The sequence below is a fragment of the Prunus dulcis genome, chromosome 2 (assembly GCF_902201215.1).
Source record: "Prunus dulcis chromosome 2, ALMONDv2, whole genome shotgun sequence".
Classification (NCBI taxonomy): domain Eukaryota; kingdom Viridiplantae; phylum Streptophyta; class Magnoliopsida; order Rosales; family Rosaceae; genus Prunus; species Prunus dulcis.
The window spans coordinates 16,709,247-16,727,023 of NC_047651.1; the positions used below are offsets into that span (position 1 = coordinate 16,709,247).

Consider the following 17,777-nt stretch of genomic DNA (forward strand, 5'->3'; position numbering starts at 1 on the left):
CAGGTATCTCACATTTTTGAGCAGTTCAATGGAATGATTAATGTCTTAGAGTTGGATATAGAGATTCAATCTTCAAGTTGACCTCTACCAGTGAGATTCATATATGTATATAATGTACTTACATGGTTCAAAAACTTATCTGAAAACAATTGGTCAGTATAACTCTCATACTGCTCTTTGGAGCCATTTCTGGTATGAAACTTACTGATCTCTCTCATACAACTCACTAATGAGTACACTTCACATATTCCCTTGCAGACGCGCCATTCTGATCAATGTTTTTCAACATCAAGAGCAAAATAATGCAACATCAAAGATAAGGAGTACCAAGAGCAGCTACGTATGCTGGATAAACCAAAAGTAGGGCAGCAAGAAACTGCATGTATAGATTAGAAACTAGTCAATTACGTTGGTTGAGATAGTTACTATGCAAGTTCATTTATATATATTTTTTCTTGTTATGAATCAACAAGAGAAAATTTGAGATTTAAATGAGAAAATAATAAGATATAACTATTTAAAAGCATAAATATTACATTGGGCTTTAGGATATTTGTGAGAGAGTTATTTATATGGATTATGAGAGGTAGGGGAATTGGAAGGAGAGGTCAGATGGTCATTATTTCAATGACTACAGTGTCCTTAGGGAAAAAGTGAAGCTTCTCCCACAACTTTCATGGTTAAAATATGCTATCACATCACATTAGGAATGCATGTTGGTTTTCTCAAATCTCCTTGAGAAAGAGAGAAAAAGATGGACAATTCTACGCCAATTTACAAGATTAGACTACAGGAGATTTGTATTGAATGGTTTACCGTAGTGTTTTATACAATATGATGTTGGACTATTACTTCTAATTCATTTGCAACAGTTTTTGATATTTTCTTAATCGGAAAATAGGGCGAAATTCAAATTTGAAACATCTTCTAATAACTTAGAATAGTTTAAAGCTCCATAGATAAATAAAAACTATACTTTGAGATGAAAGTGATTGATAGGTCATAGAACATGGTCTTCCTTGATTGGTGATGTGCACATGGTGAGCAAGGTCTGTGGGCTGGTTAAAGCCGGCGGAAGGAGATGATAGTTTTCCATGTAGCTCTGGTTTTTTCACTTAGGTTAGGCAAAACATCACTTTCACATAATTAAAAGAGATTCAAAGTTTGAATATTCTTTCATTAAAAATAAAGAAAAGAAAAAGAAATTATATGATACATGTGCATAATAAATGTGGTAAATAATTCCACGATTCCTCATTCAGCTAACTAAATTTTAGTATTGCCGATGAATGTCAATTCACTGACAATACAAAGATTAGTATGAATGTCATTCGACCCATAATATAAAGATTGGTTAAGCATGGGTATAATCCAATCAGGTAATGTAACAATGAATAAAATTGTTGCATAAAATTTCATGAACATTGTGAGTATGTAGTTGGACAAATTTTACTCCAATATTTACAAACAAAAATTTGTGATTTGTGACAAGTAAACCAATCTTTTTCTTCAATAATTTCTCGGATACGCCCCGCACCAAACCGGAATTCCAGTCGCCACGCCACCGACGCCAAAGCTGCTATCTCCCACCGGAAATCCCATGCTCGAATGAGACGACGTTGTAGCACACGCTTTCAACTCCGGCACCTTCATCCTCACTGAAATATTCACAATCCCGTTCCTCTCTCCCCTGCGGTCTCTCAGTCTGTAACTCAAAAAATGCAGGTAGCCCTCAGGCACAAACCCGCCCACGAAATCCGACACCGGAATCTTCGCCGTTCCGATCGTCCTGACGCCGTAAGAAGTCTTGCATTGAACCTCCACCGTCAAGGACCTCGCCTGCATTGGCAAGTCGAGCACAAGCTTCTCGTTCCATTTGGGGTAGGCGCCGCCTTCGGTGTCCATGTCCGTGGTAAGAAACTGGCTGTCATTTTCGGCGCGGACGGTAGCAGAGGCGTTTTTCTTGATGGGTTTTCTATCTAATTGCAAGTTCTCGGCGGATATGACCGTGATTTCTAGCTTCCGGGACGTTGCTGCCATGGTTATGAAAAGTGCACGTTAGGTGTTTGATGAATTGCTTGTGTTAATGGTTATTGTGATGAGAAATAGGGTGGGGGGGGATGCTTTTATAAGGGTGTTTGGAGGAAGGTTGTGAGGAAAGGAGTGTGAAACAGGGACGTGGCTTCTGAGTTTCTTAAAATTCCAAATTTGGACTCAAACAAAGACGCGCCGATTCTTTTATACCAACGTCAAAAACACTGTTAACTCATGACGCGGTATATAACGTGGCAACAAAGAGATCAACAAATTATTTAAAAATAATAAATACATTTATAAAACATGATAAATATTTATAAAAAAATTTAGAATTGAAAAAAATAAAAAAATAAAAAAATAAAACTCTCTCGACCTCTTTCTCTATCATTTCATCCCCTCTCTCTCAATTACCAAAACATCAATTAAAGAGCATTGAAAAAATACCTAACCAGCCCCCTCCTACCCCATCTCCGACCAGCCACCACCCCTTCCACTCCACTACCATACCAACCCCGAAGACCCACCCCCTCTCTTTCAACTCATTCGGTAAACTATTACTTCATCAACAAGATCACTACAACATCAAGAAAAAATTAAAACAGTAATGCTCATGGCAAAATATATGTTCAGAAGGTATTTATTAATTGATCACCACCACTAGCGAAAAAAGGTGAATAATTTGCAGAACCCAACCCACCTAGTAATTTGTCCAAAAAAAACCCACCCCAGCAACGAAACAAACACTCTCCCGTTCACAACCCATCCCCTCCTCTGTCTCTGTTCCGTTTCTCTCTCTTCGAACAAACGTAGGTCGGGTTAGTTGCCGAGAGAAGAAAGAGAGTTAAAAAAATAAATAAATTTAATTTTCAGGTTTTTTTTCAAAATTTAAATTGTTAATCTATCATTTTATTTTTATCAGCTGATGTGACACAATATGTTCGATTTTTAGTGAGTCATTGATTGCCACATTATCATTTCACAGATAATTTAAAATTTTGGCTATATGAAAGTGATTAAAAAAAAAAAAAAAATCAAATGTTAGGTAGAAAATTGATAGGAGAAAAAACTTTAGGTAGCAAAGTCAGAATTTTAGGCAACTTTTCAATTAGTAAAGTGAAAGTTACTTTTTTATTTTTATTTTTGTAGAAGCCGTTGGAGGTCTCTGGGAGTAGGTCTACGCAGGTAATTCATAGTGTACAGAGTTTCAACTGCTTGACAAAATCTTACCAAAGCCTCCAACGCAGTGGACTTCCCCATCCGGGCAATCTCATCCATCTGATCAGCAGATGCTCCATACGCCAACATTCGTATAACAGCTGTAAGCTTTTGCTCCGAAAGAAGCCCCAAAATCCCAATAGCATCACACTTTTGAACAAAGTATCATTATAATTGCAAATATCATGCATGAGTTTATTGAACAAATGAGGTTGCATTCTAAATCGCCTTCGAAAATCAACATCAGAGTACAAAGAAGTTGGGATAAAATAATCTTCCAAAAGATTCTTACCCCGAGAATGCATATGTCTATCCACATTCCGGCGGCGGCCGACTTGTGAACCATAGCGGCGACCTTGGGTCTCTTCATCTTGCAAAGCCACTGCTATGACAACTTGTTCATCGACTTGTCTCTGCAACTCATTGATTTCATCTGCTCTATGGTTTCTCTAATTTGTTTCTCGTTCTTGCCTCTCCAAGCATCTCCTAAAATCTTCCATTGAGAATAAATGAAGTAGGAATTCTAAACTCTGAGAAATGAAAATATAGAAAGATGTGGTGTGAGAGGTATGAGCAGAGTCTCTGGTTTTATAGAAAATTTTGGCAAGATAGACATACCACGTGGCTTGATTTGATTGGATGAAAATCTTATATGAAGTTTGAAATTCATACGAAATTTGAGCCCAAATTTGTATGAAATTTGAATTTTGAAATTCATCCGAAATTTGAACCCAAATTTATCTGAATTTTGAATTTTGAAATTCATTCGAAATTTGAACTCAAAAATTTATCTGAAATTTGAATTTTGAAATTCATCCGAAATTTGAATCCAAAAATCTTATCCGGAAATTTTATCCGATTATGAATAGTCTTGACACGTAGGAACCCGGAAATCTTATCTGAAAATATTATCCAAATCAATTATTTTCATTAAAAAATTTGTGAAAAAAACAAAAAAATGAATAGTAATTGCCCTTAGCCATGACAATGAGTGGAAACACAAAATACTATTTGCAAGGGCAACCACTATTCAAGTGAATAGTGGCTCCCCTAGCTCCCCTCTTGTCATGGCTAAGGGCAAATGTGTGGAGTTGCTCTAACGTGTTGATGCACTTAGGATTCGCTTGGATTAACGTGGGATAGCCACTCGGCCATGTGGCGGCTTGATACTGAACCACTTGTGCTTCTGCGAAAGCTCTCTCCCTCTTCTATAGTTAGCAGTGACACAAAGCAATGCCGTTCTCAAAGTCATTGGATAATTAAGTCAAATGTGGTCTACCTTATTCGACCGTTGTGGCTGCTGTTTGAATGACGTTAACCCCACCGTTTCCCTAAATTTCACGTCATTGGTTTTTATAGTATTCCATTGCAATTGGAATGCACGTTGGTTTTCTCAAACCTCAACGTTTAAAAGTATTTTTTGCATATTCTTTCTTTTGATGAATCTCATCTTGACTGTTTTGGCAAATAATTTTCTTTTATACGTGGAGTGTTGTGATTGGAGAAGAAAATATTTGCTCCAACATTGACTATGACGTTATGCCACATTGTAAATGTGTTGTTCTTTCCAACAAAAAAAGTGTTGTTTAAGCGTTAGGACTTAGAGAAAGAAAAAAGGGTGGACATTTCCATGCCAATTTTCAGGATTAGACGGCAGGAGATATGTATTGACTGGTTTCCCAGAGTGTTTCGTCGTTTATAATACAATATAATGTTGGACTATTACTCTAATGCATTTGCAATAGTTCTTTTCTTTTTTTATTTGGAAGGGATGCATAATTCAAATTTGACGCATCTTATAATAATATACTATACGGAGATAACTCATATTATTCTTGATTATTATCATAAATACTCTAATGATTGATAGTTCATAGAAACATGGTCTTGCTTGATTAATGATGCGCCCATGGTGAGCAAGCTCTGTAGGCTAGTTTAAGGCTGCGGGAGAAGATGATATTGTTCCATGTAGCTCTGGGTTTACATACGATAGCAGGAAAACTTGTGTGTAACCGAGGCTATTTCCAGTCAATTATAGACTATCACATGAAAAAGTTATCACGCGTGGTATAACATGATTGGCCAGAAATAGCGAAACAATGTTATTTTTATTTCACGCAAGTGTTTCTCATAAGGTAGGTAGAAAATATATATATATATATATATTATATGATACATGTGGAGAATAAATACGAGAAACAATTCCTCATCCAGCTAATTAAAATTTTGACCTACCCGTCATCTGGAAATATGAATGCCAATTGATTGACAATGCAAAAATTAGTGTGGATGTCATTCAAAAGAGGATGCAAAGATTGTTTAAGCGCATGAATAACATAAAAAAATCAGGGAATGTAAGTTGGAACAATGAATTAAATTGTTGCAGAAATTTTCATGAACATTGGAAGTTGTTCGACAAAGTTTACTCCAATATTTACGCACAAATTTTTTGGTGATTTGTGACTAATAAACCAACTAGTCAAACCCTTTTTCTTCAATAATTTTTCTGATACGCCCCGTACCAAACGGGAACTCCAGTCGCCACGCCACCGCCGCCAAAGCTGCTATCTGCCACCTGAAATCCCATGCTCGAATGAGACGACGTCGTAGCACATGCTTTCAACTCTGGCACCTGCATCCTCACCGAAATATTAACAATCCCGTTTCTCTCTCCCCTGTTATCTCTCAGTCTGTAACTCAAAAAATGCAGGTAGCCCTCAGGCACAAACCCGCCCACGAAATCCGACACCGGAATCTTTGCCGTTCCAATCGTCCTGACTCCGTAAGAAGTCTTGCATTGAATCTCCACCGTGAAGGACCTCGCATGCAATGGCAAGTCGAGCACAAGCTTCTCGTTCCATTTGGGGTAGGCGCCGCCTTCGGTGTCTATGTACGTGGTGCGAAACTGGCTGTCCTTTTCGGCCCGGACAGTCGCAGAGGCGTTTTTCTTGATGGGTTTTCGATCTAATTGCAAGTTCTCGGCGGATATGACTCTGATTTCTAGCTTCCGGGACGTTGTTGCCATGGTTATGAAAAGTGGACGTTAGGTGTTTGGTGAATTGCTTGTGTTAATGTTATTGTGATGAGAAATAGGGTGGTGGGGGAATGCTTTTATAAGGGTATCTGGAGGAAGGCTGTGAGGAAAGGGATGTGAAACAGGGACGTGGTTTCTGATTTTCTTTTCATTCCAAATTTGGACTCAAACAAAGACGCGCCCAATTAATAGGTACGAACTTGTAGGTGAGTTGACCTTGGGCTTTTACCAGGCTGTTAGGATTTTAGTGTTTGGGGAACTTCCATGCAACCGATATATTTTTTTCTCTCTCTTTTTTATCACGTGGCTTACTTGCAAGGAAACTTCCTTGCAACAGAAATATATCCGTATTTGCGTGACTTATTCGCTCTTAAATCCTATTATTACGTGACATATTTGCAAGAAAACTTCCTTGCAACAAAAATACATCCGTATTTGCGTGACTTATCCACTCTCAAACTCTTATCGACTTTTAAATGTTTAAAACTAAATAGGTGAGATAAATCACGTAAGTCATAGAAAATTAGAAAACAAAGAGTTTTTGTTTTTTGTTTTTTGGGACGAAAGAAAACAAAGAGTAGTGGGGATATATATATCTACAGGGACGATTCCGTCCACATGCCCAAACTTATTCGCAACGGCTATATAGGTCTACTCTCTGTTTTTCCGTCATAACGTGACTTGTATGATTTATTAGGTGATGTGGTGGAGGAGGAGGAGAAATTGCAAACTTGCAACTGCGGAGTAAATTCAATTCTGGCGTGTGGCGTGGTTGTAGAATTTTCTCAAGTCATGCTTTGGAATTGGAATCCCAGATTTTGAAAAGTAATAAATTGTTTGTTTCATTTCTAGACATTAATTGAATGGAAATTGGCACCTAATGGCATCGAAGCTTCTATGAGTAAATTAATCTGCAGTCTCCTAATTGTGTATTTTAAAGTGAAATGATAATCGTGTTAGCTTTTCTAAACATATTTTATTGATTTGTTTACTTGCCCTATTATTCTAACAATATAATATGTCTTCTCTTATCAAAGACATTAAAATATATACGATTCATACTATACATTGATTTAGACACGTGGTTACTGACTCGGAAAATATAAAAGTTATAACATTCTTTTTATTCTTTTTAATATAATACCTCAACGACCCAAAAATATAACAAGGGGGAGAAGGGGTGGTGTTTCACACAAACTACAAAGATATTATTGGGGTTCAAATATGAGATCACTGGTTTGCAAATTAAGATCATTTTCTACTGGACTAGACACCATTGGCCTCTTAAATAGCTTAGTTTTATGAAGATTTAATTTCTTTTATCATTCTAAAATTAAACCTCAACACACTAGGAGAAATTTAAATATCAAATTCATGCAATTTAAATGGCAAGAATGTCAAATTTAAGGGATTATTTTCTAGCCGAGTTTATTTTATATCATTAATGAAATTTATGCAAGTATCATGCCATTCATTTATGGTGTGTCTGGATGCAGGAAAAAAAGAAAGAAGTTTGTAAATGCAGGGAAAAGTTCAAATTTGACAGAATCCCCTTCAACCTTTACTCATACGGTAGTTAAACAATTCTTTATTGAGAAACTGATCAATTACAGCACAACCCCCCACAATACAATGGTACAGCCTATGAGCTGTTAATTCCCAGCTAATAGCCTAACTTACTAACTAATCATCCACAATTGGTGGCGCTAACCCTTAAGGAATTGCCAATTTGTCCAACTCAGCATATCAACTAGTCAAGAGCAGCTTCCTTGCATAATAAAAAAAATATTTCATGCACCATGTCATTACATTCATCTATGATCGAAACTACATGTGAAGATGTGTTTTTTTCTTTCTATATTTTGATTTTTGAAGTGCTCCTCACTAACATATATTATTCCAAGATTGGAATGGCACCGCCAACCATGTTGCCAATGCATCACCACCTTGCCACAACCCTAGTCACAACCACTACCATTATTGCCTCATCGTCGCCATATTTAGAGTATTCTACATTGAATGTTGAAAGTTTTGCATTATAATATTTAAAAAGATTTTGAATCTCATCACGCATTGACAACTGGTTTTAAGTTGGATGCTCAAAATCTAATATACCACCATCACTATCACCACCAAAATCGCCCATAATACATTTTTCCAACACTGGATTTCCTTTTTGAAAAAAAGGTAAAAGGAAAAGGGAGTCCCGATCCAATTTCCCTCTTGGATCCAATTTGAAGCACAAAGCTACTTTTTACTAGTAATATTAATGTAGGCACGGGCAGGCAGGAAAAGGTTGGAAAAAGAGTTAATAATAATAAGTCTGTGGCAACGTATTTTCTTTGTGGGTTTGGCACCCGGGAATGTCCAATGTCGTTTCTTGTGTGCTTTTACACACCAAGCAAGTATAGTTGTAGTAGTTGGGTGGACAACTTCTTGATGACCATGTCAACTTTGGATAATTTCCTTGAGGTTTTTGGGTTACATCACATACAATTTCCTTGAGCTTTTGGCCATAGCTTACAAATAACAATTGCATTGTGTCGTCAGCTTGATTGCGTAATCGCATTCAAGAATGAAAACCATATGACCAGTCAACCAAAATTTTTGCAATTTTGAGTTCATAAAATCTTATATTTACATTCTTTAAAATGCAATGTTTATGTAAGCAGAGAAACTTACATGTAACAGGGTGTATACTTCTTCTCTCTATTTCTCTTCTCACGTGCCTTGTTTTCTTATTATGCCAGGAGAGAGAAAGAATAGTATACACTGAGATTACACTTCATGCAAGTTGTTTTCCTACATAAGGTATGATGACCTAATGAAGGGAATTGGTTGTTAAATTCTTCCCTAATCAGTTAAGATGCAATGTGTGACAAGATAGAATTGCCTTAGACCTACTCTTCGCACAGTGTAGAATGGTGAATGATTTAAATGTTCTCAGCCATGGATGACATAAGTGATGACTAGGTCATTCGTGGCAAGTATTCATTTTATACAATTATTTATCTCTCCAATGACTCTTTATCATTTAGGAACTTCTCCAATGACTCTTTATCGTTGGCTTTTCTCATTTTATCATATGTTCCAAATAGTTTGTCGTTCAGAGTCAGAGCCCCTGCATGTTGTTCATCATTCATCTCCCTTGCTCTCTTTAGAAAAAGGTTTGAAGCACAAAGCTACTTTTTACTAGTAATATTGATGTAGGCAGGCTGGAAAAGGTTGAAAATAGAGTTAATAATAAGCATGTGGCAACGTCTTTTCTTTGTGGGGTTGGCACCTGTTAATGTCCAATGTCGTTTCTTGTGTGCATTTACACACCAAGCAAGTGTAGTTACCTAATTTTGAATTCAGGAAGAAAAAATTTATTTGCAACGGGATGTATATATTCTTTCTCTCTTTATTTACGTGTCCGTTTCTCTCTGCCAAAAGAGAGAGACTGAGAGAAAAAAGGTATACACTGTACACATGCGTTTCACTACAATGACTATACTTGCAGGTTGTTTTCCTACGAAGCCAATCGGTTCTTAATTTTTTCCCTAATCAGCAATGGAAAATGTCAATATGATTAAGTTTGAGACGCAATGTACCTTTTTTGAGTACCATAACAGTTTCCTTCGTAATATTTAATGCACCCCACTATCATTACACCCAGCAGCAGCTATGATCGAACTACATGTGAAGATGTTTTTCTTTTCTATATTTTGATTTCTGAAGTGTTTATTACTAACATTATTAGTTGTTAAGGGGTGTAAATCTATCTAAACGTTTGGGTCATTGTAAAAATTTCCAAGATTGGAATGAATGGCACCAGCAACCATGTTGACAATGCATCACCCCCTTGCCACCACCAGAGTCACGAGTAACGACTCACAACCACTACCATTATTGCCCCATTGTCACCACAGTCATGTTGAGAGTATCCACATTGAAGGATGAAAATTCTTCCTTAGTGTTCAAAAAGTTTTGAGTCTCTCAACGCATTGCCAATTAACTTCAAGTTGTATGCTCAGAATCTAATATACCACTATCACTATATAGCCACCAATACGACTGTTTCCAACAATCTTCCACCATCACTACCACCCCTCTCACCCAAATAAGAATCCATATTTAAATTTTGTTATTTTACTATGTTAATTAAACAAGAGACTTTACAAGTTTCGTAAAATTACGCAAGTATGTACTTTGCAACAATAACACCCATTGAAAAAAGAAAAAAGAAAGATTATATCGGTATAGATCTACTATCTTGTCACGAATTTAGACTGACTTTGGATGTGCCTTATTTTGTAGGACTACTTTTAGAGGTGTTGTTGTTTGGTCACGGTAGATCTCCTGTTGATTCACTCATTGGGGCCATGAAGTAACTAGATGACGCCCTCTACGTCATGTCTGTGAGGAAGATTAGTAGCGTTTGTTCTTCCTTTTGTAGGTGTTGTTTGAGATGTTTAGTTATGTTGTTGTTGTTGTTGTTGTTGTCAATAAAGTCCAAAAACTCTAGGAGTTGTCCTTTTTTCCCCCTCTTATATTTCCAGAAACTTAATTGAGTTTGCTAGGTATTTTTGGTCACTTCAGGAGAGCCATGTCCGTTAGTGGTCAGTTATGTGTTTGATGTCATAGGACTATAGATTCGGGGAAACTATATCACTGGGGAAGTTTTTACCCATATTTGCCATATTGTTATTGGGATAACTCCCTTTACAGTATGTCCTTTGTACTATTTTTTTTTTATTGTTCTAATAAAATTCTATTGTTTTATATAAAATTGAAAAAAGAAAGAAAGAAAAAAGGGAAAGGGGTGCCCCGGTCCAGTTTCCCTCTTGGTTTGTCCCATTTCCCATTACAATGTTCCAAAAAGTTTGTCATTCAGAGCCCTTTTGCATGGTATGTTCATCAGATTCATGCATCTTCCCTTTGCTCTCCTTAGAAAAAGGTTTGAAGCACAAAGCTACTTTTTACTAGTAATAATATTAATGCAGACAGGCAGGAAAAGGTTGGAAAAAAAGTTAATAATAAGTCTGTGGCAACGTCTTTCTTTGTGGGTTTGGCACCTGTGAATGTTGGCGTTTCTTGTGGAGTTGTAGACTTGTAGTCGTTGGGTGGACAAACTCTTGATGAGATGACCATGTCAACTTCGGATAATTTCCTGGGCCAGTTTAAATGCCTCCAATTGGGAAAATTATCCATTGATTGATAATCACTCCAAAGATGAAGGATAAATCTTAAATTGCTTTGACGGTAAAGGCAAATTGGCTGGATAATAGTTCGCACTAAACTAGTAAAGTCTCTAAAAGGAAGTATATGACCTGAGGCCTGAAACTGAAATGTGAAAAAAATATGTAACGAAGATAGTACTATTTTGCTATCCCCGATCAATAACACAACGACACATGAAAAACCTACTGGTGACAGGATTCTTGACATCTAAGCATTTAAAGACGAATTGTACCAGCTCAGCTTCAAAGTGTACTTCTAAAAACATATGATGGGAGTTGCTGGGGTGATGCTACCGTAGAAAATACTTTATTTGAATATGGTGATGGTGCAGATGCATTTCGTGATTTTAACCCAACTCAAGCTAAAGAAACTTATTCAATGACCACCGCGAGTTTCAAAGTACAAGAATATTATAAGAAATTGTGTCACATTGATAAAATTTCAAGGTTATGAAAGGAATGTGACTACGTGTCATGCGCCACTGAATTGTAGGGCTTTCGTGAATATAAAACTAGTTGGGAGGTGTTGAGGCCCAAAAATCCAAGGGGCTAGGCCCAAATTTATTATTGGCCTAACACGGATAATTGAACACAGGGGGAGCCCGATCAAGACTAAAGAGAATTCGTAGGACACATCAATGCGAGACACGGTCCACATGTCAAACCAAGCAAGCATGCGCAAAATGGCCAAAAGCATACTGACTTCACAAAATCACACTCACTTACCAATTCGGTGTTACTTGGCCTGATTATAGCCTACCGCGGCACGATAAAACTCAAGCACAAGCATAAATTCCATGCAAAGAACCATTATATCAGGCCATGCTACAAGCTTAAGTGGGCCCAAGCCATGAAACATAACCGGGGCTTGCTGAGAATGTTGTGATATGGAAGGAAACAAGCAATTACAGGGCCTATTGAGGGCTCGAGGAACTAAAGTTTTGAGCCACTTGGGGGCATTAAAACTCAAGCCCGTTCCTAGAGCCTAAATACATGGGTTAGCATGAGAAAAAAGGGAAAAATGGTCCAATACCTTAGGAGGACATCTAGTAGCCTGCCATAACACTTAGATTAGCCCACATCAATAGAATGCCCAAAATTAACAAGGCCATTTCCAGCAGTTTGACGAAAACCTGTCAAACGCTGGAAATAATAGGTCAATAGTCCAATACCGTGCATACAAGCCTAGCCCAGCAACTTGTAGGAAAATCTAGTATCGTGCTTCACCCTCGTTAGAATTTCAAAATGGTCAACAAAGAGCTATGACAGGGACCAAAGGAAATCCATGAAGGAAGGATGAATACCCATTAGACAAAAGACTATATCCATTTTTTTCTTTCCTCTGTAGGTTCCATTTTGAAAACCAAGGAGAAAAGTGTGAGGTGCTTCATCCCTATGGAGAAGACCAGTTGTATCAAAACCTTGGAACCGCAAAGGGTTCCTTACCCATGCACCTCGGATAGGAAAATTTCACCAAATAAGATCGATTGGGGAGGAGCAACGAAAAAGGGGAGAAGAAGGTTAGATAAAATTTGGGTTATTTGTGCCTATAAAAGGGAGCTTCCTCTACCCAGAAAAACCATCATCTAGAGCCTGACCAAGCTTTGTCAAGCAACTGGGAATTTACTCAAGCCACCCAATTTTCTTCTTCGTTTGTTTTCTTCTTCCCTTGAGATAGAAATCGTTCTAATTTTCATCTACCCTACTCTAAACCTTCATTCTCTGTAAGAAATTCATGCTTCTCTCTCTCTCTCTCTCTCTCTCTCTCTCAAATTGCTAAACTTGTGAAAGCTTAGCTCCCATGCCACAAGCTCCTCGAGCTGTGCCACAAATCAATTTATTACGTTTATTTGGTTATTGGTGAAAAGAACCTGAGGGTGTTTTTTCTAAGGTTTCATCAAATCTTTCAAAAACTCTTTTGGGAGCTTGGTTTCTGAACTTAGGCACTCGGGGAATTTTTGTTCATTTTCCTCTTACGGCAGCCCAGGCCCATTCGTCAGGCTGTTGGAACAAAAGACCTCTACAGGAGGTCATGATGATGGTTCAGGCAAAAACTAGCTGAATTGATTTGGGTATATATTTGGACATTTATGCATATAGACCGACTTCAGCAAGAATCGAACTCTAGCGCTATGTTAAATGGAGAAGTGCTGGAGCCAACTCCACCAGACACGCCATTGTGCACATGTCTAGCACGCTATACTATATATACAATTCCTATAATATTAATATATATACTATAAAGAAATTTTTTTTCGGAGGGCCCTTAAGAATCGGGGGCCCTGTGCGGTGGCACCACTCGAGCCACCCCAGGGCCGCCCCTGCTGTTGACATTACATGGGAAAACACTATCTAACTAGAAAGTCCACTATATAAAGAAGATATAGACATAGTTCTCATAGTAGTTTTTTTTTTTTTTTTTTCTTTTTTTGGGTCAAGGTAACTCATTTCATTAAAATGAAAGAGATTACACACTCAGAAAATGTAAAAATAAAAACCAGCCCAGCACTGAAGGTACAAGGCCTCAGCCCAATAGAAACCAAAAAATAAAAAATAAAAAATAAGCAACATAAATGAAAAATCCTAAAACAAACATCTAGCCCAATACAAACACAAAGGAAGAAACTTAAATCGGAGAAGCTACAGACGCCACTTCCCCCTTGCCACACCACCGTTGCAGATCCACAACCGCCAGAGACAGGTAACTAGTAAACAGACAAACCATTGCTTAGAATGGAGAATGGTGGTGGTACAACCCACCCACGCAAAAAGCGCTACCATAATTCTAGAAGCAAGTGCAAAGAGCACTTTTGCAGCATCCTCATCCATGGAGCCGAAGAGCAGTGGATGGTGGTTGAGATCTCGGGTCGGGACACAGCCAAAGGGAATGTGTGTATATATTCACAGAAAAGAGGTCCTTGCGAGAGCTCTTTCTATTCAATGTTGCAGTGACACCACCATTTATGTTTGGGAAGGATCTAATCCTTTCGCCTGCAGTTTCTTGAGATCTCTTTGACAAATTGACAGCAAGGGCATGGAGGAATTTCGCACTGCACATTAACACCAAACTTTTTTTGCCTGCAAGTTAATTTAACAACAAAGAGCACTGAATTGGCAAATATAATTATACCTTGTCGATGATGCTTTTGATTTGCTGTTCTAACTGGCGCTTGGTTGTGTTTCTTTTTCTTTTCTGGTGACTTTTGCAGCACTTAGTTCCTTCTTCTATTTTCTGGCATCTTAGAATTTCAGCGGCCTGACTCTTCTTTGCAACACTTTGGATTTTCTCCTTTTGCTTCTTGCCTTCAATTTCTGCAGCACTTGATTCCTCCTTCACACTTCTCGCCTCTACTTTTTTTTTTTCTTTTTTTTTTTTGCCTCCCTTTTTTTCTTTGGTTCATGCCTTTTTATAGGCAAACAGGTGAGTGGCAGTTGAGGGAGACTGTTTCTTCCCAGATTGTGCTATCATTTTGATAAATGGAGTAGTGGGAGATAACCTCTGCTCCAGTCACGATCTCACCCTGACATTCTTTTTTATTTCTTTAAATTTCTTTTGAGAGTGGGCTTGTAGTGGGAGTTTTTTTCTTAGAGATAAGTATATGGAATTTTATTTCTAGGCACGTCTTTTTTGTTTTGTTGAGTTCTTCATTTTGGGCCTTACTTGATTTAGAATTGATTTATTACCGCCCAAATGCCTGTCCAAATTAATCTGATAGGTATGAAATTTTTTATTTCAACAATCTTCAAAGTAATGCATCACAGTATGAGTTTGAATGTCAACATGATATTAAGTGTGCCCATATTTCTCTGATGGAATGTTTTGCCCAGTCTCAAAAATCCACGCACCAGGAAGAAAGCACAAAAATTTAAGATTGCAGCTATAAAGGATCACATATATATATATATATATATATTTGATGATAAAAGAGGTACTCATATATGGCAAAGGATCCTGAAGTCTTAAAATCTGAGGTCTGAAAATGGCATCATACTGCAGGCAGAGCACTATACATCTAAGCATTATGAATTGTACCAGCTCAGCTTCAAACTACACTTCTAAAAAAACAATGAGTTTCAAAATAATTAAAAATTGCAAGCAATTATGTCACACTGGTAAAGTTTTCAAGGTTATAAAAGGGATATAAGTACATGTCATGCGCAATGAACATATGGTAGCTGAACTAATTGCTGCTCAAACTCTGTCCAGGGTAAGCTTTTGAAGCACATCAAGTTACACTAACAATTTAGAAACAATGAAAAAGAACAGGGATCTATCAAGATTTGGTGAATTCAGGTTAAAAACTTCAACGTTAGAAATAACCTAGCTGAGCATAATATTCATCTCCACCAAACAGAGAAGTACAAAACTGGTGATATATAATCATAAGCCTATAGCAAATAAGCGATTGAAAAGGAGAAATTCCTCCAGTTTTCAGTCAACTGGGCATGACTATAAGTGTAGCAAATTATTTAACAGTGCCGCCAACTTATTCTACCAACAGAACATGGAGAGTTTTGGAAACAGAACAGCAGAATTGTAATAGTTTGTTCACTGAAATCTTCTAAAATTACTTTTTCAATTGGAAGCTTCTAGAAATTATAACCTACTAAAGGACAACTTGTGATAAAAATTCTTAATATTATATTAACTTACCTACAATGTTAGATATATAAATATTTAAAAAAAATCAACAATATCAAAAACACGCATGCAGCGCAGTGGGAATTTCCGGAATCTTTTTTCCTCTCATTTTTTCCAGATTTATTCCTCTAAAATTACAACAATTGCTGCCTAGAGTGGCAATTCTGTCGCTGGCTTCCTCACGCGGCGGCTGCTGAACGAGAAAGGAGTTGATGCACAAGAGGAACCAGTTTGAGGGCGAAAGCGAGCAGAGTGAGCAGCAAGAAGCAGAGAAGCAGAGGCAGCCAGGGCCAGGAAGAGGGTGGAGACAAGAGAAGGCCCAAGACTGAAGCAAGTGAGACTGAGCCAGACGCAATGGAGCAATTGCGAGCATGAGGAGTGGCTCTGACAGTGACCCTAAGACTGAGGAGAAGCAGCTCGAGGCTGAAGGCCAAGGAATAGGTAACGACGCTACACAGAATAAGCAGCATAAGTATAGGGTTTGTGTGGAAGAGATGTTGGTCTGGAAATCGCACCTGGACCAGCGTCATGGCTGTGGGAATGGTGAAGCCAAAAATGCAATGGTGGATCACAAATGTGGAAGCACTATTTGCCGATGGCATGGTTTGTTGTGCTGGAAAGTAGTTGATCAACAACTGCAGCTGATGATGATGATGATTCAAAAAAAAATTATTAGTATTACTTTGAAAATGATTCATTGCCATGTTTGGCTTGGGGAGACTTTGACGACAAGGAGTAGAGGCGTTTTATAAAGGTAAAAGGAAACAAGCATGTTCATGGTTTTGGATTTGGGAACAAATGTGAGACAAGTCTTCGTTGGAATAAAATGTGAAGGTCTTCGTCGGATTAACATGATTGCTCCTACAATCGTATAACTTTCCTGGAAAATTCGAAATAACTCCAGACATGTGAAAAGGAGAAATGGGCCTCTAAATATTGAAGGGTTGTTGAGGCATATATTCCACTATTCAGGGGCGGATCCACACATTGGTCAGAGGTGGCTGCGGCCCCCAATTCTCATGAATGCTATTAAATTTTTTATATAAAATTTGAAAATCAATATGTAATTTCATATCTGTTTTATAGTTATTGGCCTCACTAATATTTAGACTCTAACTCTGCCACTGCCACTATTTTTGTTACTTTCTCCAACCGATGAATTGGCAGGAGCCTTTATTTTTTATCTTCCACTACAGGGTGCCTCTATTTTGGACAACTGTTTTTATTTGGACTTTCATTGTTTTGTTTTGTACAAAGTGACTGTAGATAATGCTGCCATTACATGCCAAGGGGGTTTTTGCTCTTGGGCAGGAAGAAGGGGTTTTAACTTCCCAGAAGTTTCGGCATTTAGCCGCATGAAGAACTGTAACGAGTAACAAACAAAAACATATTGTGAACAATTCAAGCAGAAGCACAGAATACTAATATAATCACAAATCAAATTAACAAAACAAAGCTGCGGTATGCTTATAATAAATAGGCATATAAAGATGCTCTAGATAAGTAAAAGACCTAACTATCCTTAAAAAACACGGCTCAAATGTATTTTAATATTAATTATACAATTATCACATATATATTGAATGTCGTGACTCGTGAAGAATTGTAACCACTGACGGATCTAGGA

The 17,777-nt window shown here is 37.6% G+C and overlaps 2 protein-coding genes across 2 annotated transcripts; both read right to left on the reverse strand.

Moving 5' to 3' along the window:
* Positions 1 to 1,367: 1,367 nt before the first annotated feature.
* Positions 1,368 to 2,135, reverse strand: LOC117619158 (BON1-associated protein 2-like). Its single transcript, XM_034349031.1, has one exon. The coding sequence runs from the start codon at positions 2,038 to 2,040 to the stop codon at positions 1,510 to 1,512; it is 531 nt and encodes a 176-aa protein (XP_034204922.1). The 5' UTR covers positions 2,041 to 2,135; the 3' UTR covers positions 1,368 to 1,509.
* A 3,467-nt stretch (positions 2,136 to 5,602) lies between these two features.
* On the reverse strand, positions 5,603 to 6,326 carry LOC117619338 (BON1-associated protein 2-like). Its single transcript, XM_034349267.1, has one exon. The coding sequence runs from the start codon at positions 6,275 to 6,277 to the stop codon at positions 5,747 to 5,749; it is 531 nt and encodes a 176-aa protein (XP_034205158.1). The 5' UTR covers positions 6,278 to 6,326; the 3' UTR covers positions 5,603 to 5,746.
* Between the last annotated feature and the right edge of the window lie 11,451 nt (positions 6,327 to 17,777).

Excerpts from the sequence above, each read along its gene's own strand:
- LOC117619158 (XM_034349031.1), bottom strand. The coding sequence starts at position 2,040 with ATGGCAGCAACGTCCCGGAAGCTAGAAATCACGGTCATATCCGCCGAG.
- LOC117619338 (XM_034349267.1), bottom strand. The coding sequence starts at position 6,277 with ATGGCAACAACGTCCCGGAAGCTAGAAATCAGAGTCATATCCGCCGAG.